The following is a 24,561-nucleotide window of genomic DNA, read 5'->3' as shown; positions in this document are numbered from 1 at the left end:
GATCAAGGACTTCATCAATTTTAAGATTAATTTATTGAGGGAAATTGTAATGCAGCCTAAAAGCAGTTTGAAAGATAAGAAATTGGAATGTCTTAATTGTATAAATATATATATATATATATATGCATATGTAGATTTAACATATTTTAATATGTTTGATATATATTGCATTACTTGTCATCTAGGGGAGGGAGTGGAGGGAAAGGAGGGAAGTTTGGAACACAAGGTTTTGTAAGGGTCATTGTTGAAAAAGCTTTAATAAAAAAATTGGGATACCTTTTTCCATTTCTGTCTTTTGAACAATGGGTATCTTTGGACAAGTCACTCCCATCTCAATGAATCATTTCCAGATTCTGATATACATATACAAGTATGCAATGAACCACTGATTGACAATGTTCATGAATAGCTTTTTTGAGGAGAGAACAGATGCCAAAAAGCTCCTCCAGATGTAAGAGGAAAGGCTTAACCTGTGCTTATTTATTTTATTCAAGTATTGATTTTCAAAGGACTAGATTCTATAGTGATGGACTTCATGTTTTGCAATGGAGAAGTACTTTGGGCAAGTATGTAACCTCTTTGCATTTCTATAAAGAGTAAAATTTAGGGGTTGCACTAGGTCATTATATAATCTTTCCTAATTTTTAACATTATAGATAATAAAAACATTTATTAAGTGCTCCAATGTATCAGGTACTATGCTGAGATAATTTCACTACTGCTATCATTCAAGACATATGCCAATTAAACCAGAAGTTTGTTAAGAAATTTTACAAAACTTATTTTTTTAGAGTAATTTTTAAGAGTAAGCTTTAATGACTTGCCCAAAGCTAAAGAGTTGGCCAATGGTAGGAACACAGTCTACCAAATTATTTGTCAAATGATCCTTCTACCAAACAGCTTTATGCTTATTCGATGTTTTTAAAATTCTATCTTATAACTCATTTTCCTTTAACAATTAGTGGTCAGACTTTAGAACTTGTATAGGGATAGAGGAAGAAAGAAGAGGAAATATTTTAAACAGGTGACCATAATTTGGGGTGTAAAGGGCTGAAACTCTTGAGTTGATGGACTGAGGTCAGACAGCTGAGCACTTAAGGCTAACTACGAATTGGATAATACTCTATTAGCATATGCTTGGAAAATGGCCCTTTCCACTAGTCTGTGCTTGTTCAATCTTTTGGTGTATACAGAGAATTGTGGGAAGGATTAGGGGGTGGAGTAAGACAAGCCAGAGTCACTTGGGTGGTGAAGGTGGAAAAGGAAGGTTGTGGAGATCCTGTGTCCATTCCCTTCACTTCTACTCCTAAAGACCAAGAAGAAAGACCAAGGAATTTTGCTTATCCTGACTCTGGCTGATTCTAAAGTATCCAGGGTGCTAACTTGGTCTTCACATTTGGTGCCCAACGTGTGGACCAAGGACCCTAATTTTACTGAAGAAGTCCCTGGTGACCAGGAAATAGGGTGAGTATTTTAATAGACAGGGAAATTAATTTGTTAAGGGCTAAACTAGTAACCTTTTCTAGCTGAAATGGGGCAGATATTAGGAAAAAATTCTACCCCATCCCTATCCCCCCCCAACCCCAACTCCGATGGGGAGCTATAGAAAGCATACTTAAGTTGATTCACGGAGAAGGCTTAATTGCAACTTGGGTGCAGATCGCTAGACTATTGGGTACATTAGAACATATGTCCCCTTGGTTATTAAAGGAAGAAGAAATAAGGCCAGATAATTGAAAACTAATAGAACAACTATGTGAATACTACAATGATAAAGGTCCTCATTCAGTTTCCAAGGAAACATTCTATATATACAACATAATACAATTGGCCTTAAAGAATCCTGCAAGTTACAGAAAAAAGAAAAGTTTTAAAAACAGCCAGATGAGGAAGTGTGAGGAAAAAGAGGAAGACAAAGAACAGATTAATAGCAATATCACCAGAGGGCATGAGGAGTTAAGTAAGAATGAAGGGCATGGTGATTCTCGATCTCACATGGCAGTTTCAACCCCACGTGTGGAACAGATTATTGACACGCCCCCATCAACTCCACCTTTCAGGCTGGAGGAAGGAGGAGTAGTGGGAGGGGCAGTAATATTAACAGCACTTCCTACCCAGCAATCACCCCCTCCTATGAGTAGATTACAAAAGGCTTTAGGGGTTGCACTAGGTCATTATATAATCTTTCCTAAGGGCACAGAGGAAGGGGAGGATATAGGTGAGTTAAAACTACATATACATCCTGTGATTCAACAGTTTAACTCTTCAGGTCAAGAAAGTAGAAGATATGCTCCTTTTGATATAGAAATCCTCAAAGACCTGAAAAAGGCTTGCACTCTTTATGGGGCTACATCAGCTTATGTTAAGATGTTAGTACAGAATTTGGCTTATGAAGTCTTAGCCAGTAGGGACTGGAAATCTATAGCAAGGACATGCTTAGAACCTGAACAAAACTTGTTGTGGCTTTATGAATATAGTGAGCTCTGTAGGATACAAGCCCAATAAAATAGCCATAGTGGAGTTAATGCTCCAATCACCTATTACCAACTAACAGGTGTAGGTTCTTATGCAGAAATTTCAGTACAGATTAATTACCCCATAGCAGCATATGAGCAAATTGCTGCTGCTGGTATCAAAGCATGGGCTTTTCTCCCAGGTAAAAATGACAAGGGTGAGGCCTTCACAAAAATTGCACAAGGGAGAAATGAACCCTTTGCTGATTTTGTGGGATGTTCCCAGACAGCTGTCATATGACCTAATGGTGAAAATGCAATAACAGACATTATGATAAGGCAACTTGTTAAAGAAAATGCTAATGAGGTTTTAGAAGAATTATACTAAGACTATGCAAGGATGTTCCTTTACAGGAGATCATAAGACACTGTGCCACAGTGGGCACAAATACCTTTTATAGCCAGGTTATGATGCAGACTTTCCAATATCCGAACATGGGAAGACAGGGTGTCTTTTGGCAAGGGACTTCCAGAGAGACTTGTCAATGCTTTCAATGTGGTAAAGTAGGGCATCTGAAAGCTCAATGTTGGCATAGAGACAGAATGAGAAAACAGGGTGGGAGAACAAGACCCAATACTCCATGTCTAAAATGCAACAGAGGCTTAAGCCCATTGGGCATCAAATGTAGACTGATTCAGGGAAACAGGATGAGGGGCCCAAGGCAAAAAATACTTGTGGCATGATGGTAGCCCAGGTATACCCAGAGAATACCTAGAAGTTCAATACCCAGACATCATCAATCAGTCAGAAAGTCATCTCCTGGGAGAAAGGGATTACACAATCAATCAGCTAGGAAGCAACCTGATGGGAGAGAATACAACTAGGGAGAATAGAGTTGTATGCAGCTGGGAAAACTGAGATTCCCCTTTGAGAGATGAAATCTGTTCCTCTCCAGCCTATGGATCCCTTGCCTCCAGGCACACTAGGCTTGATCATTTCACCTCCTGAGAGTACATACAAAACAGTGTCCATCCATGCTCTGATGTGGGAAATTGGGGAATATGTAGATAATATCCCAGTCACTAATACAGGTAGACAATGTGTGACTTATCAACCAGAACAAGTAGTAGCATCCAGTTTACTGATACTGACTCTTAATAAGCAATCTGGTGATAGTTGCTCAGATAATGACTCCAAGCAACAAAATCCAGGAATATACTGAACAGCAGCTGTGACAACTGACTGACCTATGGTCATTATCTATATAAATTGCACATAGCTCCAGAAAAAATTCAAAGACATGCTCCTTTTCAATATTTAATATATGAAGTATACTTTAAGATGCTTACAGTACAAAAACTTTCCTTAAGAACAGAGAAGCTAAACACCTTAAATGACTTTCAGAAATTGATAGGAAATAACCAATGAATGTGTCCAGTGTTAGGCTTGACTACCTATCAATTGCAACCTTTACATGGCATTTTAAGGGGAGACAGTGCTTTAAACTCACCATGTCAGCTTACAAAAGAAGCTCAAGAGGCTTTGAGAGAAGTTGAACTGGCTTTATCCAATGTGGTTGAAAAAGTCACTCAAAAACCCCTGGAAATATCAGTTTTTGCTGCACAAGAGGCACCCACAGCAGTCCTTCATGAAGGAGACAGTGTGATAGAGTGGTTAAACCTCCCAGTACAACTAGAACAAAGCCTTACTCCTTACCCAGTGCTTGTGGCTAGAATTTTATTAAAGGCCATTAAGCTAGCAGTACACTTATTTGGGATAAGACCTGCCAAGATATACACCTTTTATACTTGTTGGTGTTATTCTTTTTAACATATAAGAATTCTCTCTGAGAGAAAGCAGGTTTCTCGGAGAGGTTTTCTGGAGGCAGCCTTAGTCTCAGTTGAAATAAATAATTACTCCAAAATCGCAGCCAGGTGATAAAAGATTTGAACTTTTATTGTTTTCTCAATATAGCCCCATTAGCTCAGAGGCCTATCTCTCTGCTTGGTTCCAAGAGATCTTGCAGCTTTGTCCTTGGCTTCTGCCTCTGCTTTCTTCAGACTCCAGCCAGCACCAAGTTGGAAGATGCAATGAATCTCTTTTGCCTTGAAGGCTTTCTTCCAGAGTGCTCTGTCTCCGACCCCAGTCGATGTTCCCCAGAAAACTGTCTCAAGAAAAAACTCTCCCAAGCTCTAAGAGCTTCCTCTATATATATGATCTCCCAAAGGTTAACTCTGCCTTCTGGAGGGAGAATCTGAGGATTCTGGGTTATCTCCCAGAGTGCTCTCTGGCCCTGAGGGAGGTGTGTATTCGGTTATCTCTTTCTAAACCCTGAACTCTCCCAAATGTGTGAACTCCATTGAGTACTTGGATACTTATGAGCTCTCTAAAGGTGTGAACCCAAGCATTGTTTCCATCAGTTGTACTTAGTACCTTGTTTCAAGTTCTGGCCCCAAATACCTCTTTCTAAGATCAAATCAATCATATTGAACTATGCCAAATTAGATAATTATTGTCTCTATCAACTCCAATGTCTTAACACTTTGTAAAGATTCCAACATATACTAATGCACAAATTAATGTATGCTATGAAATTATCCCAGAGTGGCAAATTTTATTGGCCATAGCTACAAATTTTATACACAGGTCTCCATTAAAAATACCAGACTATTACATAATGGGCCATGGATTCTTGAAGAAAAAGTTTTAAAGTTCCTCTTAAAAAACCAACTATCTTTACAGATGCATTTAAACATAATATGTGTGCTGTGTACTCTCATGACTTAACTATTAAAGAGAGTAGTCAGAACTCCTTTTCAGTCCACTCAGCAGAATGAATTGTATGCAATCATTCTAGCTCTTACTTATTATCCAGGAGATATAAATATAATATCTGATTTGGCCTATTCAGTAGGTGTGGTATAAAGAATTGCTACACTAGAATGGCAAGGAAAGATAATGCAGAATATTGGAGGAGATGTGGGAAAACAGGGACACTTATACATTGTTAGTGGAATTGTGAACACATCCAGCCATTCTGGAGAGCAATTTGGAACTATGCTCAAAAAGTAATCAAACTGTGCATACCCTTTGATCCAGCAGTGTTTCTACTGGGCTTATACCCCAAAGAGATACTAAAGAAGGGAAAGAGAGCTGTATGTGCCAAAATGTTTGTGGCAGCCCTGTTTGTAGTGGCTAGAAGCTGGAAAATGAATGGATGCCCATCAATTGGAGAATGGTTGGGAAAATTGTGATATATGAATGTTATGGAATATTATTGTTCTGTAAGAAGTGACCAGCAGGATGAATACTGAGAGGATTGGCAAGACTTACATGAACTGATGCTAAGTGAAATGAGCATAACCAGGAGATCATTATATACCTCAGCAACAATACTGAATGAGGATGTATTCTGATGGAAGTGGATTTCTTCGACAAAGAGATCTAACTCAGTTTCAATTGATCAAGCATGGGTGGAAGCAGCTACACTCAAAGAAAGAATACTGGGAAATGAATATAAACTGCTTGCATTTTTGTCTTTCTTCCCAGGTTATTTTTACTTTCTGAATCCAATTCTTCCTGTGCAACAAGTGAACTGTTCAGTTCTGCACACATATATTGTATCTAGGATACACTGTGAAATATTTAATTTGTATAGGACTGCTTGCCATCTGGGGGAGGGGGTGAAGGGAGGGAGGAGAGAAGTCAGAACAGAAGTGATTGCAAGGGATAATGTTGTAAAAAACTACCCAGGCATGGGCTTTGTCAATAAAAAGTTTAAAAAAAAAAAAGAATTGCCACAGCCCAAATAAAATTTGTAGCCTCTAATATATATCAGTTCTTTAAGAACTTCAAGAGCAAGTGAGAAAGCATCCAGGTAAGATTTATATCTTGCATGTCCACTCTCATAGTGGACTTCCAGGTCCTGATTTTGATAGTAATTCAAAGGCAGATAGCCTTCTAACTATGCTGGCCAATACTCCTTTATTTCAAGATATTTCATTTTAAATATTGTCAGGCTGCTCAAGCTTTACACTTACAATTTGGAATAACAAGAGAGGAAGTTAATAGCATAGTAAAAGCCTGTACAGCTTGCCTTCCTTTCCACACTCTTACGCTCCCTCCAGGGAAGAACCCTTGTGGTTTGAGACCCAATGAAATTTGGCAAATGGATGTGACTCATTATAAATCTTTTGGTCGTCTGTCTTTTATCCATGTTGTGGTAGACACTTTTTTTAGGATTCTCTTTTGCAGTACCAGCAGCAAAAGAGACAGCCTTAGTGGTCACTGAATCCCTTATACAAGCATTTGCAATTATGGGTGTGCCACAAGCAATAAAAACAGATAATGGATCTGCATATACTTCTAAACATTTTGCACACTTTAGTGCACAGTATAAGATTTTATACACCACTGGCATGCCCTTTAATCCTCAAGGACAGGGAATAGTAGAGAGGAGAATCACAGACATTAAGACACTCCTCCAAAAACAAAAGAAAGGGGGAGCCGCAGGTAACCCTAGAGAACTTTTAAATTTAGTTCTTTATACTATTAACTTCTTGATTTTTGACAAAGATAAACTGGCTCCAGCAGACAGGTTTTATAACCTACTAAAAGGTCAGTGTCCAGTGAGAGCAGCTCTACTAACTTTAGATAATCGCCAGGTGATGTGACCCAGAAAGTGGTGAATGAAAGAGACCAGATAGGCTAACTGCTTGGGGGAGAGGGTTTGCTTGTATCTCTACAGAAGGAGAAGAAATCAGATGGGTGCCAATGAGTCATATTTGGCTTGTCCATCAGAGAGAGATGGAGCAGACTCTTGAAACGAAGAAGACCCAAGAAACATTGAGTGGTTCCATTGCTGATTGTGCTCACCACTGAATGAGCATGGCAGTTATGGTGTTTGACTCATGGACATCAAAAATTGTTGGACTTCAAAACCCCCAAGAATTATTGGGATCCCTGAGACATGATAAGATTGTTGTAGGACATGAAAACCCTCAGGAATCATTGAATTCTTTGAGACATGATGAAACTGTTGTAGGACTTGAAAACCCTCAGTAATCATTGGATTTTCTGAGAAATGATAAGACTGTTCAAAATCTGCAGGAATCATTGGATTCCCTAACACATAAAAAGACTGTTGTAGGACTTCAGAAACTTGCAGGGATCATTGGACTCCCTGACATGTGAAGCAATGGACAATAGATTGGTTATGGGCTATCTCTTGGCTGCTGAAGAAGGCATATGTGTGACTGTTGTTTACATACCCTTCTTCTAGGACTTCTGGAAATCTTTTACAACATCATGTTGATTTATATTGTTTGTTATACCACTACTTGCATGTACAATTCATGTTTGTTACACCATATTGAGCCTGCACTGACTGTGGGGAGAGTCATCACTAAAAGCCTGTGTGTTATTGCTATGTGCTTGTGTAATACTTCCGATGCTGATGGGGTGGTGCATATCTGTTTCTAGTAAGACACTTCATCCCTGAAACCTGCTAGTAATACCCCCTTCCCTTTGGTGCTTTTCATCTCCCTTCCTGAGATGTCAGGGAGGGTGTGATCATCTCCTTTTTGGGTTTTCACCTCCTTTCCTGAGATGTCAGGGAGGGCTTGATCATCTCCTTTTTAGTGCTTTCACTTCCCTTTCTGAAAAGTCGGGAGGGGTGTGATCACCTCTTTTTTGGGGTTCTCACTTCCCTGAGAAGTCAGGGATGGCGGGACCACCTGTGTTCTAAAACAAAAGAAAGTGGGAGATGTAAAGGGCTGAAATGCTTGAGCTGATGCACTGAGGTTGGACAACAGAGCACTTAAGGCTAACTACCAATTGTACAATTCTCTATTGGCATATGCTTGGAAAATGACCCTTCCCACTATTCTGTGCTGGTTCAATCTTTTGGAGTATACAGAGAATTGTGGGAAGGATTAGGGGGTGGAGTAAGACAAACCAGAGTCACTTGGGTGGTGGAGGTGGAAAAGGAAGGTTGTGGAGATCTTGTGTCCATTGCCTTCACTTCTACCCCTAAAGACCAAGAATCAAGGACTTTTGCTTATCTTGACTCTGACTGATTCTAAGGTATTCAGGGTGCTAACTCAGTCTTCATATTGGGGAGCAAAGGGTAATAGGTTATATTTGAAACTAAATATTCTTTTCTTCTCTCCACTAAGAACTTTAACAACAGCAGCACTTTTTTTTTTCATGGTGGCAAAAACTGAAACTAAGGAGATGAACATCAGTTGAGAAATGGCTGAATGAGTTCTGGTATATGAACGTGAAGGAGTACTAATGTACTATAAGAAATGAAATAAATGCTTTCAAAGAAACATGGTAAATATATGAACTGATTCAGATTAAAGTATATGGAACTAGAAGAAAAATTCATACAAAGACATTAATATGATAAAAAAGACTTTGATAAACTGATAAAGAAGAAACGAACAGAATATAATTTATATAATCACAATTCTATAATGATGAACAACTTTGAAAGCTTTAAGTGTCATGATGCATGTGATGATCATCCATAATTCCAAAGGACCAGGAATGAAATATGATACACTTCTTTAGAAAGAGGTAATATATAATTAAGAGTGTAAGATGAGTCATATGTATTTTGTATATGGCCAGTGAGGGAACTTTGTTTTACTTGATTAGGTCTGTTACAAGGAATTTGTTTTTATTTTCTCTTTTTTCCCTTAATGGGATGAAAAGTGGGAGAGATTTTTTCTTAAAGACAATTTTTATATATGTGTGTGGAAGGCACTCATTTTGGGTATTGCAATATACTTTTGCATAAGGTCATTTTGTTTGTTGGTTTTACTTACTAGTTTTGTTTTATTAAAAGAGACCTCTCAAATGGAGGTAATCTGCAAATATTTGTAATGTAAAAAAAATTCATCGATAGAATTTTAAAAAATTAAATAGTCCAATCCCAATAAGAAATATAGAAGATATAAGAAAAAAAGCAAGGGTTCTTCTGGATGCTAAAGTTTCATATGTACTTTCCAGTGGCAGCTATCAACACCTTGTACACACACACCCACACCCACCCACCCACACACACACACACATACACACACTCACACTTAACTTTGGCAGTAGGAGGCAGAAATAACAAATATAACAATGTACAGAGAATTTCCAAATTCCACATTAGTGAATAGTTTCTATTTTATCTTTTTTTTTTAAGTGACTAAAACATTACCAAATTATATTTTACATTTTCCTTTATTTTTCAGTGTTCACCCTCTCATAGAGAAACTGGTAGAATTCAATCTTTAGAATGATATGAAAAAAAAAAAGGATCATCAGTCATTAAGTATTTGGAGTTATATTCATTCAACTTGTCTTTTGTTTTAAAAGATAATTCAACCACATTATCTCCCATACTCTGAAGAAATTTCAACTTGGTTCTGTTAACTTCAGTTAACAAAACATTTATTTTTGATTTATAATTAGGAAGAGAATTTAGGGTACTTTTATGCTTTCATGCTAGATGGGCAATTAGATATGTAGGATATAGTGCACTAGGCTTGGAGTTAGAAAGACTCATCTTCCTGATTTCACATCTAGCCTCTGAAATCTTTTAGTTGTATGATCCTGAGCAAGTCTCTTACCCTGATTTGCCTTAGTTCAGCTGTAAAATTAGCTAGAAAAGGAAATGGCAAATAACTCCAGTCTCTTTGCCAAGAAAATTCCAAAGAGGGAATTATGTAGAACTTGACATGACTGAAATGATTGAGCAACAATGTTTGACATGCAATTAAAGAGTGACTGACTAGTGCCTCTAATAACTGAGCTTTAATGTGTTCGTCATTATTACTTACTTTCATCATCATTGCACAAAACAATCCTAAACAGTGTGTTGCTCTCTAGAATAAAACTATATGTGAGTAGCATTATCTTTGTCATAAACAATTAGCAAGAAATCATGGTTACTATGTTTTTATGTACTTTTCAGGTGCATGAACCTTACCTTAAATACTAATTCTCCAACTAGTCCATTCCAAGTACCGTCTTCTTGGGGACTCCCATATTTATGATCTGGTGCAACATAAATTTCATAGTTAAAGCCCAAGTAATTAGATAAGGCATCCAGAACATCAATGGAGAAACCTTGGTATTTCTTTGGTTTACCCAAGACATTTTCTGACACCATCACAAATGGTTCTTCCTAAATAGAAAAGAAAAGGAAAATGTTAAGATCAAAATTCTGTGATCCTAACGAAAAGACAAAATTTCATTTTCAGAGAATTCAGATGCAACATGATGATTATAATTTTAATAATTCTACAAACTGAAATCAAGATTGTGATTAATGAATTATTAACATCATGACTGCTAAAGTATTTTTAATCAATTGATTTGATAGATATAACCATTCCTTGAAAGCTTTATCTAAATTTTTACTATAACACACATTTGATGCAAATTTTAGTAAAAGTTCAAGGGTCTAAGTCCTGTTTTTCTTAAGATCCAAGCATCTTGACAAACACCATAAATTAAGAAATCAGACTTGCAAATCTATAAAAATACTTTGTTTATGTTCATGATTCTTCTTGTGAGGATATATATGTATTATATATACATATATAAATACACAAATATAAATGTATGTTTGTGTATGTATATTATTGTGTATATGTGTGAAAAGTTGTTTTCAAAATTTATTTCACTTCAACAGTTTTCTTTCAGAAGACCAAGAAAATTATCTAAGAAGCATATTTTAGAAAAATGCATGAAAAAACATCTTCAGCATAAATTATTTGGTGATAATTTAGTCTTCTGCATGTTTTTATATTACTGCAAAAATATGCTCTATTCAATTAAGTTTCAAGGTTTAATAATTGAAATTTTCACTAGTGAAAGGTTTAACATGATTTTTAAATTCAAGGAATTACATAAACCTTTACTAACATTTTGGCTATGTCTAAATTATAAAAAATCATATAAATGAACAATAAAAACTTCAGTGAATCATCTTTTAATTTCTTCATGGTACCAAAAATGTTGCTGTTTTCAAATATATGGATATATCATATTATTTAGATAAGACTGGCAAAAGTTTCCACTTTTTATCTGATTATTTGGGCATGGTATAGGCCAGCTGTGGTTTACACATTTATAGGACCCACAGAATTAGACATTGAGGCTTATCATTTGTATTATATAGAATAAATTAATAAAAAGACACACCCATCTATTAATTAATTTTTTCACTTCAAGTTTTTAATTTAAAAAAATTCATTTTTAGTTTGAAATTTTCTCCCTTCTGCTGTCATTACTCTAACACCTATTGAGAAGAAAAGAAGCTATATATATATATATATATATATATATATATATATATATATGATGTATGAAGTCATGCAAAACATATTTTTACATTAGCCATGTAGTAAAAATGATAAAAGCAAGAAAAGTAAAATGGAAAACATTAGGCTTTATTGTGCATTCAGAGTTTGTCAATTTTCTCTCCAGAAATGGATAGTATTTTTCCATGTGACATCCTTTGGAATTGTCATGGATTGAACAGAGTAGCTACTTTCATAGTTGATTGGTGTGACATTGTTGCTTCTACTGAATATAATGGTCTAATTCTGTTCACTTTGTATTAATTCATGTAAATCTTCCCAGGCTTTTCAAAACTATTCCCTCATTATTTTTACAAAATAATATTCCATCACAATCATAGATCATAAATGATCAGTCATTCCTTTCAATATGCAATTCTTTTCTACTACAAAAGAGCTGATATATGTGTATGTATATTGTATACATATACACACATACACAAAAATACATACCTTCATTATACATGTGGGTCTTTTTTCTTTTTCTTTGATTTCTTTGTGGTTACAGATATAATAGTGGTATTGCTATGTCAAAGATTATGGTTCTTTGGGAGTAGTTCCAAATTGTTTTGTAGACTGGTTGGGCAATTTCATAACTCCACCAATGATGCATTGATGTCTTTCTCCACATCTTTCTCCCACATCCCCTCTAGTATTTGTTACTTAATTTATCTCTCAATTTGATGGGTTGTTTTAATTTATATTTCTCTAATTATTAATGATTTAGAGCATTTTTTATGACTTGATTTTTTTTTCTAAAACTTGCCTATTTATATCCTTTGACCATTTATCAATTGGGGAATGACTCATATTTTTATAAATCTGATTCAGTTGCCTGTATGAGAAATAAGACCTGTTTAAAGTGCCTTTTAAAAATGCAATCCTAATACACAGAACATATAATATAATTTGGTGACCTCTCTTTACTGTGTGGCTAGTAACACAATATGAAGAAGCAATATCAAGAAATCTCTCTACTCATTCCACTATGTCCAAGTTCTCTCCTCTAACAAATATTTTATATTTCCCTCCAGTGACTTGGGAGTGTCATAAGAAACCTCATTTCAATGGTATCCATTGCCAATAAGAGGATTTTATGGCTTTTTTATGTGGTAGAAAAACAGGTTTTTCAACAATTTGAAAATTTGTATTAACACAAATTACTTTAGGTAAACATTCTTAATATGGACTCATAAACTCTCTCTTCTCTAGTTCAATATGTTTGTAATGCTACAAAAATTTTATTTTATCCACCTAAAAACTTTAAGTTTGTGACATTAAAAATAGTTGATAGATCCTGTTTGAGGCAATCTCAATTATCAAAAGATATTTTCTATTGCAACTAACATAAATCATAGATCAAAATGAAGAATTCTAATACTGGGACATTACCTGTAAATATTTTTATTTTATTTATTTTATTATTTTAAAAATACTTTTTGTTTAAATAATTTTGTTTTAAATAATTTTTATTTCTAAAAAACCTTAGAAAGTCTTTAGTCCAAACCTCTCATTTTGCAGAGGAGGGTCTCAAAGAAGTTAAGTTATGGTTATTAGTAAAGGCAAGCCTGAAAATAAGGTTCCTTGATTGAAAACTCAGTGCTTTTCTTATTGTACAAATCTAACTGATGGAGAAATCCTCTCCCTGTGACTTGTTCAGGCTAAATTTCCTGAAGGAAGGAAAATTATATTTTCAGGTATTTAGAAAAAGGAATAATATCCCACTCTATTTTTATGTGAAATGTATCCATTTTTAATTTTGATTGTCTTTTTCAGAGAAATTCCTAAAATATTCTAAAAATACAAAAAAAATGCTATGGTTTTTGTTTTGGAATTTTCATCTTTATTTAAAAGATAAAATTCTAATTCCAAATCTTTGAGATTCTTTTTCACAGGTAACTTGCTATAATTTAATTCAACTGTTTTGTTAGCTAGAACTTGCTTTAGGTTATTTTTTAATAAAAATTCTTTTATGAGAAAGAAGGCCAATGGATTATTAAATTACAATCCCTTTATAATTTATTTTATGTTAAAGTGGAGTTTTTTGTAATAGAATTTTTATTGGGTAGAAAAGGAAAGAACCCATTTATCACCATTTCAAAGAGATTGTAGGCATAACTTATAGGAATATCATAGACATGTTACAAAATGCCCAGGTTAAAGAGAAAATATTGTAAGCAATAAGAAAAGCAATTAAATACTGCAGAAAAACAATTAGGATTTCACAAGATTAAATAACTTTTACACTAAAAGACCTCTGGTTTTGGAACATTATATTTTGAAGTGCAAAAGAGCTGGATTTGTATCCTAGAATAACTTATTAAGTGAAGTTGAGTATAATCCTGAAGGAAAATAAAATGAACATTTGATAAACTGAAAGACTTTCAAATATTTGCAACAAAAAGACCAGAACTCAATGGAAAATTCAATACAAAAAATACAGAAGAAATATAAGAAAATGGCACTGATAAAGGTTTAAATGTTTACTTATATATGAAAATGTTATCAGAATTCTTAAAACATCATTAATAAGATAGTTTAAAATAAAGATAGTGACTGAGTTGTATATGATGGGATAATTCCAATAAACAAAACTGGGTTGGAAAAGGTAAAGGGGAGCAATTATCTCATAAAAATGGGATGTTAATGAAAGAACTAAAACAGAGAAAATTAGCAGGGATGGAAGGCTAGTGATGTTGGAATCTGACTTTTCTCTGAGTTGAAGAGGGAAAGGTGTACATCTGCAGAGCTTTAGAATTCTTTTGAACTTCTAGAGAGGTGAGAAAACTGGGGGATAGGGTACAGGAGAAACTTTTAAAAGGTGTGTAGAATAAGATTATAAGGGGAGGGAGAAAATAAGGTAGGAAATTTTAGAGGGCTGGGTAAAATAAGGATTATCTTCCTTGTAATTAGGATTTTTATGTTCTATTTTTAATAATGGTTGAGGTTCTGTAGTCATAAACATCAAGTGTGTTTCATTAATACAACTGGTATATTCATGCAGACATCTATGTATATATTCCTATATATTTATAAAACAGAAAAATATAACAATATTAATTAAATTAACATTATAAGACCAAGAATTAAATTTTTTTTTCTTTATAGGGATAAAGACCCATGTAGATTCAAATACTGGAAGAAAAGAAATCCTAATTAAATGAACAATGTTTCCTGACAAAGGTCTTTCTTTAAATGGACCTAACTAATAATAAGAGCAAGGAAGAATATAGTACTTTAGTCAAGTCCTTTAACTCCTCTCAGCCTCATTTTCCCGCTCAATATGATACATATAATAATTTTCCACCTTAAAGGGTTGTTATGAGGAATTAATAAGATAATATGTGTAAAATGCTTTACAAATATTAAATTACTATGTTAATACTATTATTATCAATTAGTGTTTCTAATCTTCAGCCAAGAGAGTAATAGAATTTACATAAACTAACCTTTTAAAACTGTTTCCACTGTCTGCATCCAAATAGAACATTAATAGAATGAAGCTAAGATGATGAAAAAATAGTAAATGAAAACAGTCTAGATTCTGATTTGCTCATGATTTGAATGTTAGTAAATGCTTTAAACCTGAGCTTAAATTCTAGTTACAAATGATGGTTCCTTAAGATGTTTATGACTTATCAATTTAAAAACATAATGATAAAGAATTCACAGACATGCTTGGGGAAAAAAAGGAGTTTCAGGAGTTAACAATTTTGTATTAATAAGGATTTATTCATATCACTGATTATTAGCTGCTCATAATTCTAAATTTGTATTCAGCCATTTAAAAACATGCATACAATCTTACTGCTAATTCTCTCACTGATTTTTAACAGTGCTAGAAACTTGAAGCTTTGCAGTTAATTCCCATTTTTATTACAGATTATCTAATATTTTTTGCTGGTAAGAGACCAAAAAAAAAAAAAAAACACTTTCCATCACCATATAACAACAAAAGTTATATATTTTGGTGTCATCCTTTTTTTTTTTTTTTGAATGTTAAAAACTGTGATGATGATAAAATTGAAAAGAAATTCAAGAGAGGAAATGGAGTATTTGATCCTCCACCCACCCAAATGCTTCTGGGTGATACAGAGGTTATTTTAGTAAACTGAGTGAACCTGTCTTTTGTTTAGTATCTAGAAATAGAAAAAAAAAAAAAAGAACATCACTGTGATATATGCATAATAAATGACCAATGCTATTTCTTTCTGAATAGGATTACTTTTTATAAAACACATCTGAAAATTACAAAATTTTTCTTAGAGTACATATGAGAACTAAAAAAAAAATTTAGACAGTTGAGTTGGGTAATGTAATAGGATTACGGAAAATTAGTCATAGTGGGGAGAAAACATGAAAGAGGAAATTTATCAAGTATAGTGAAGACTATTATAGATTTGGAGTCACAGGCAAAGGATTTAAACTCTCTGAGCCTCAGTCATATAACTGTAAAAAGACAGGATTGGAAGACATAGCATCTTGCCTCTATTCCAGGTCTAAGACGCTGTGAGAGCACAATCCAATGAAATAAAAAATAAGCAGAGGAAAAAAGTATGAGAGGGAATGACTAAAGAGGATGGCCACAATTGCAGTGGTTACAAACATTTTTGAAATGGTTTGTTTAGGAAGCTATCTTGTGAAACAAAGTTTAAGAAATATTATATTGAACTTAAGGTCCAATATTTTTCTAATTTATTATTATTTGCCACACTATAACTAGACTATTTACAAACATTCACTCATTTTAATTTCCTTAAAGGCAAAATCTATTTCAGACCCTTATATTTTGTTAACATTTGTAAGTAACAAAAAACAAATTTTAATTTAAAAATATTTTTAGAGCTGGTAAGCTTAACTCAGAGGAAATGGTTTTGGTAAATGAGATGTCTGACTTCTGATTTTGATATTAAACTGTGAAATTTGTATAATAGTGGAATTAATGAACAAGACTAAAGAAAAAATGAATTAACAACAGATAAAAATAAATATGAGGGAACCAACAACATGCCCCCAAAACTAATTTTCTTTGTGAACGAGAGAAAGAAAGTGGAAATAAAGTAAATAAAATAAAAAAGAGTCAGGAATGTAAAAGTAACACTTCGATTTTTTTTCCTAGGATGTTCCCAACTAGAAATTTAGCAATATTTATCAGGGGCCTAGAAGGTCTGATAATTCACACACACAATAAATTTCTAAGCCTGTTTTCTCAATGAGAATGTAGGGCATTTGCGTGTTCTTATTATTGAGCAAAGAATGACTCCTAAGAGACTTTCACAAATTCATTGTTGTATTCAAAATGAGATAGCAAAAATATGAGTTGAGAAATGTCAGATTTTACCTTGAAGGGAAAGATGGTTATATTAAAAATCAGGAAGCCTACAAGAAAAGAACATGAGAAAAGATGATTTTAAAAGGACAGTTTCTTTTTAAAATCTATGATAGGCAAAAGCAGTGGCTTGTTGGAAATGACAGATGTTCTCAGTGAGAAAGATGTTATAGTTGAGAGGTATTGATTCCATGGATATTCATTAAATGACAATTAGTATTTATAGTAAATATCATCTAAATGATCAAGTGAGACCATCACACACATTTTAAAACTGAAAAATTTAAGTATGGAAATACATTCATAAAATGATATTTCCAGAGAGACTGTAGAGATATTGTTACTTTTCTTCCATGTACCTATAATATCCATTAGAATAGATTTTTAACAATAAATATTATACCACATAATAGCAGGGAAGGACAGGGGTGGGATGGGATTAGAGGGAATAAGAACAAAGGAAAACTTCTAAATTTGCAATCTGCATAGGTAGTGTTAGTCATTATTTAGAGGACATGTGGAATTATGTACCCCTGCTTAAGCATAGATTCTTCCCCTCCCCCCCTTTTTTTTTCTTGAGGCAATTGGGATTAAGTGACTTGCCCAGGGTCACACAGATAGGATGTGTTAAGTGTCTGAGGCCAGATTTGAACTCAGGTCCTCCTGAGTTCAGGGCTGGTGCTCTATCCACTGCTCTATCAACTGCGCCATGGATTCTTTATTATATCAATTTCATTATAGGACCTCAACCTTTCAAGTAATTGGCTACATTTCTTAAAGATATTCAATACTAGCTCAAGGACATTATCTTTCTTAACTCTCTATTAAAAACATAAATAGAATGTTCAGTGAATAGTAAATTCAGAAAGCATACATTTTTCTTTTTGAATATTTCCCCTATTATTTGTATTATATTCTATGAAAGCAGGAATTATACCTTATTTTCTTGTTTTTTCTCCACAACAAGTAAGAAATAGTCACAGATATTAATTGAATTAAAAAGAGCAAAAATTGATCATAATAAAAAATATGAAAGTTATTATTAAAATGCCAATTCTCTAAGATTAAATGTAAAAAGATAAATATCTTCAATAACAACTCAAATGTGATATATATTAATATCTGTACATATATTTATACTATCTCAAAATGAATCTTTAAATATAAATACCTATACTGTTATGGGCCAGAACTTGAAACAAGGTGCTAACACACTCAGCCAGAATCAGAATTGGAAGACAGAGACTGTGGTGGCAGTCCTCCTGCCTCCCCCACAGAAACCAAGACACATTCAGGAGGACCTCATGAAGCTGGCAAAAGCAGAGAAGACAAAGGACTGGTGGCAGGACCTTAATCTCTCAGAACCAAGGAGAGAGATAGGCCTCTAAGAAAGCTAACCGGGCCGAGGAAAGGAGACAAGACTTGATAAGAAACAATGAAGGATTTGGACCTTTAACCCCTGGCTACTCGTGTGGTGATTACTGAACTGAAACAAAGGCTGCTCCCAGAGACCCCAAGAAAACCCCAACAAGAGAAGATTACATTTTAGAGAGAATATTACATTATACAATTATGAAATTCATGTTATAAGACCTACATTCAATATTGATCAAAAGAGTGTTTTAATCAAACTCAGTTGTCTCTTGCTTAATTTATAACTCCTTAGTTAACATGATTTATTTTATATTTTTCTTCTTCTTATAGTTTGATCTTTTGGGAATTTTTCAATATATTTCCTCACGATTCAAAGTAAGATAAAGAGAAGAAAAAAATAGCTAAATTTCTGTTTGCCATCCATTCAGGTAATAGGTTTAATAAGGAGAAGAAAGGATGAAGATATTAGATAAAATAAATTCTTAATTTATTCTTGATAGATTTCACTGAACCAAATAATCTTCCACCAAACTTTTCTTCTGAATAATAGCCACATCACTATTTTTTACTTTAAATATGTTATGTCTAGTATGCAGAGAAATATGACTGCATGGTAGACAAAGTGCTAATGTTAAATCCAGGAACACCTGGGTTCATGATTTTCCTTTCATGGAATGACATGGAATGAATATAGACTATGTCCTGAGTAAGGATACCTCATCTGTGTTCTAGACAATATTAAAAACTCCAAGTGATAGAGAAGGTTCTTATCTGCATTTGTAGAGAATGTTCTTTTTCCTGGAGTTCCTGATACCAATAATATTACAGGTTTGGTTCTTATCACTTATTGCTATGATTTAAATTTATAGGAAACAAGGATCTTCATTGGTATAGAAAGCTCTCAGATGAGGAAAACACCTCTACCAGTGCAAATTTTCACCTCTCCAACTTACATCCTTATACAGTTGCTGAGAATGCTGAGAGGTTATGTTTTGTCCAGGGTCACAGAGGCAGCATGTGTCCTAAGGGGCAAATATGCATCATACCTCTAATCATTGAAGATATTTTCTCTTTTTATGTATTCAAAATAAAATAAAGGATTATGATCACAGATATTATGTTCACATTAATATCATAAAATATTTCTTATTAAAACTATGGCAACCATTTCCTATGGTCCATAAGAGTTTTGAATTTAAAATAATCTTCAGGAAGAATTTGTCACATGACCAAACATTCCAGAAGATACAGAATTAGACCAATTTAAACCTTTTCAAAGACATCTAATGACAAGAACTTTTCTTGAAACAATTATATATTTTATTTACATGTTATTATTGCCTTATATTTGTTCTTTACCATGTGAGATAATATAACTTTTGAAAAATTATACTTTATTAAAAAACAATATTGAATGCAAATTGTCATTTGATTTTTGCCCAACTTTTCATAATAGCACCATAGCACACCAATCCTATAGATTGGTTTTTCTTGGCAAAGATACTAGAGTAGTTTGCCATTTTTTTCTCCAATGGATTAAGACAAATAGAGATTAAATGATTTGTCCAGGATCACACGGTTTCTAAGTATCAGGCTGGATTTGAACTGAGGACTTCCTGACTCCAAACCTAGTGCTTTCTCTAAACACCAAACCATCTCACTGCCTCTTAAACATAATAATAGCCAATTAAATTTGTTTGTTTATTATAAAACATTGCCAAAGTTTTCAGTCACTTCTACTAAATTTCCATCTTATGACTGAGGATTTTGAAAAATAGCTTTTTAGGACCTAGACATATCTACCTCCCCTACAAACATGTCAGTAAAGTTCTAAAAATGTATAAGAAATAACAGTGATAAAAAAAGACAAAGAGAACCAATCAAAGATTTTTTCATTAAATGTAGGCCTACACAGAAAATACTTTTTGAATCCTGTAGAGATCTTAACCAGACAAGGCAGAATAAGTTAAAATATAATGTAAAATGGAGACAGAGCCAGATCAATGTCCAGCTCAGTAAAAATGAATTTAAGAATCCTATTACTATTTTTAAAAGCATTATAGGCTAAAGCAGAGGATAGATTGGTGAGGGGCAACCTAGAGGTCAAATACAAAAAACAATATAGGAGATTGGAGACAAATAAGCACACTTTGAAAAAGGGTGACTCAGGGATCATAGTCCCATCTATAGTGCAAGACAAACCAAACTAGCATCTAAGAAAAACAAAATATATTTACTGTTCAACTTAGCATTTAGGTAGTCATGACTGAATTCAGCATCAATACAGTTTTGGATTGACTCATCATGAGAGAAAAAGGATAGCTCCTTCACAGGGAGGCCTATATTTAGCCAGTGAACTCAAAATCAAGCAGGGTCTATTCATACCACCTAGTAAGTCAGGAATGCAGTTGGAAATGTTAGTAAACAGGGAAGGAAATGACAAATAAAATAAGATTTTGATTGAATGATGTCTAACAAGTAAAATGAGAAGAAAGTAAATCTGCAAATTCATATATAAACACAGAGAAAAGAATACTGTACACAAAGATAAGAGTACCTGGAAGAAATCAAACAAGAGCCAATAATAAATAACCAGTTAGAAAGAATGGAAAGAATTAATAGTTTTGAAGAGATGACAATAAATTTTATCCAAGAATTAAATTACCTGAAAATTAGAATTGGACAAAACTAAAAACAATGGCTCCATGAGGCAAGAAGAAATAATAAAATCAAATATATGAAAATATAATATATATATGATGAAAAGGAACTGAACTGGAAAACAGGTCAAGGAAAGATATTATAAGACTACAAGAATTATATGACTCTCTAAAAATTAGAAGCAAAAATAAAGTATGCACAACACATTTCAAGAAATATAATTTAAAACTACCCAGATGTCTTAAACCAGAGGGGAAAAAATTAAAAGATTCCCATTGTTGCCTCCTAAGGGAGGGGGAATTAAAACTCCAAGAATATCATAGCCAAATACAGAGTTTACAATATAACAACAACAATATAATATTACTAAAAGAGCTTAAGTACCAATGAATTTAATAGCTGCCACTAAAAAGCAGAGGAGAGCTTGGAACAGTATATTCCAAAAGACAAAAAATTACAATAAGAATAACCCATTTGGCAAAAAACATGTAAAATCATATATAGGAATAAAGGAGATCAATGAAATAGAGTATTTCTAATAATTTCCAATGAAAAGGTGAGAAATAAGAAGTCCCTTTAAAATGGAAACAGTAGACAAAAGAAGCATACAAGGTACATACATCTGCTCAATAGGAAAGGATGATGTAACAATTAAAAAAGTATCATTTTGGATCCGTAATGCCTTCGAGGTTTATGATAAAATCATATAAGACAGGCAGAGATCATAAGGGTGAGTTTTTGACATTGATAATAAAATCAGGAGGAAGAAGGAAAATGATGATGGAAAAGGAAAAGGAGAAGGGAAAAAAGAAGGAAGAGGAAGAAAAAAGGAATATAAGAAGAAACAGGAGGAAAATCAGAATTAGAGGAGATCTAAAGAAGAAAAATGAAAAAGAGAAGAAAGACGAAGAGGGAGAAAAAGAGATGCAGTAGGAAGAGGAGGAAAAAGAAGAGGAAATGGAAGGGCAAAAGGAACTATATAAGGGAGGGAAGAAAAAGGAAGAGGAAGGAACTGATTTTCTCATAAGAAAGGGTTTCCTTAGATCAAGAATATAGATATTGGGAGGGGAAAATGGAGGGAGGGAGGACAGAGACAGAGAAAAGGAGAGAGAGAAACAGAGAGAGAGAGAGAGAGAGAGAGAGAGAGAGAGAGAGAGAGAAACAGAGACAGAGACAGAGACAGAGACAGAGAGAGAAACAGACTGTGGTTTAGGAATAAATTAAACTTGAGTGAAATAATAGAGGATATGGAGAAGGAAGATGGGGATTTAAGAAAAGGGGCAGGATAAGTGAGGTGGATATAAGAAAAGGTCAACATACATGAAACATCCCTTTGAGATATGGATAGCCAACAGGAACATAAACAGGGGAAAAGTGAAGTACCTGAACAGAATTTTAGAAAAATTAGAAATTATATATCTCTTGTGATTATTCAATGGAAATAGAAAGAAGTTTACATATTTTCAACCACAAATGGAACAGACTATATATTGGGGCATAAGACTTGATAAATGCAGAGTAAGCAGAAATACTAAATACATCCTTTATTGAGTACAATACTATGAATAAATGATTAATATTAATTGATGACTAAATCAATAACTTAACCATAAAGAATTAGTGGATCAAAGAACAACTTATATAAACAGAAAATTTTATTAAAGAGAATTATAACTATGAAGCCATGTACCAAAATTAAGGGAACATAGCTAAAACTATTTTTAAAAAGGAAAACTGACATCTCTAAATTGATCCATTAACAAATAGAAAAAGACCAAATCAGAAAATTGAGCATGCAATTAAAAAAAAAAACACAGAAAAGTGACAAATTAAACCACTCAACTTTACACTAAAGTAGAAATCCTAAAAGCCAAAGAATACATTTAAAAATTAAAAGCAAAGAAAAGCTTAAATTGATTTAAAAAAAAAAACCCTAAATAGTTTAATTCAAACAGAGAGGAAAATTCTGTCAAAAATAAAAAAGAAATGGAGGATTGCCTGTAAGAGAAAATGAAATAAATAAACTATCATAAAATATTTTGTCCAAGTATAAACCAAGAAACTGGGAATGAAATGAGTCACTTATTATAAAAATATAGGTCTTCCAGAAAAATGGAGGAAGATAGTGATTATTTAAATAATTGAATACCAACAAAAAATAAACTGAAGGAGCTATAATTTAATTCTCTCACCCTTAAATATTCTCTTTAACTTTCTTTTATATGTCTGTAGTTACTGCTCTCCTTTTCTTTTCCCTTCATATTATTTCAGAAAGGTAAACACATATTTCTTGGTATTCTTCCATAATTCTATCATTGCATATTACATTAATATTATAACAATGCAACATACATAATTTGAGTATTTCTCTATTGCTTGACATTATTTCATCTTTTTACTTTTTACTAATTTACTTTTTACTACTTTGCTAATTTGTGATTACTTTTTTATTCTTAAATACAAATCTGAAACGAAAATCTTTGACCATGTAGCTCTTTTAATTGCTATGGGTTTTTCTTTTCTTTTCTTTTCTTTTCTTTTTTTTGGCAGCAATTGGGGTTAAACAACTTGCTCAAAGTCACACAGCTAGTGTTTGAGGCCTCCTCAACCTCCTGATGCCAGGACATTTTTGCTCTATCCACTGTATTACTCAGCTTCTCCTATGACTGTAACTTATGATTATGACTATGATTATTTTATAAAAGAATGATGGTATTCAAGCATTATGATATTTTATCCTATTTTAAAAATTATTTTTATTTTAAAAAGTGTTATGAAACCTAACTTACTCTGCTTATCGTCAAGTCCTACAGATCTCATATCCACTAGGAAAAAAAATCAAGTTGATGAATATTTAATGCAGTACATTAATAACATGAATTGATAAGCACAATGCATCTATTATAAAAGATTCTTTCTGATAAAAAAATGCTTTTTCCACAAGCTAAGATGAGAAACATAATCATGGCATAGGTCACCATAGATATGTAGGATTCCTTTTGAAAAGATTTGGTACAGACTTTGATTTAGAGTTAACACCTTAAGCTTTAAGCTATAGGATTTGCAGGTACTATGGCTCTGAGAGTTTATCTAGTCCAACTCCCTTATTTTATAGAAGAATAAACTGAGAGCCAGAGAGAGATTAAGTGAGCTGTTCAAGGTAGCACAGATAGTGCTGTACATACTTAACTAGAATTCAAAACTCAGTTCCTGTGAATCAAATTCTATACTCTCTCTACTATAAAATTTTTTTCAGGGGCTAAGAAATTTATTCTGTCTTTCTCTCATATATTTCCTACCTCAGCCAAGAGAAGAACAGTCTTACAAAAAAGCAAAGCACAATACAATAGAAGTTCTCTCTTGTTGCTTGTTGTTCGAAAT

At 33.5% G+C, this 24,561-nt stretch overlaps 1 protein-coding gene across 2 annotated transcripts in view; it reads right to left on the bottom strand.

Moving 5' to 3' along the window:
- Positions 1–24,561, bottom strand: part of GRID2 (glutamate ionotropic receptor delta type subunit 2) — a 1,791,455-nt gene that overhangs the window by 415,102 nt on the left and 1,351,792 nt on the right. For both annotated transcript variants that reach the window (XM_031941365.1, XM_031941366.1), the window contains exon 10: positions 10,439–10,636. In XM_031941365.1, coding sequence (XP_031797225.1) covers positions 10,439–10,636 — 198 coding nt within the window. The remainder of the gene's footprint in view (positions 1–10,438; positions 10,637–24,561) is intronic.

This window comes from Sarcophilus harrisii, chromosome 6 (assembly GCF_902635505.1).
Source record: "Sarcophilus harrisii chromosome 6, mSarHar1.11, whole genome shotgun sequence".
Lineage (NCBI taxonomy): Eukaryota > Metazoa > Chordata > Mammalia > Dasyuromorphia > Dasyuridae > Sarcophilus > Sarcophilus harrisii.
Note: the sequence above shows the minus strand (reverse complement) of the source record. Positions and strands in the feature narration are given on the sequence as shown.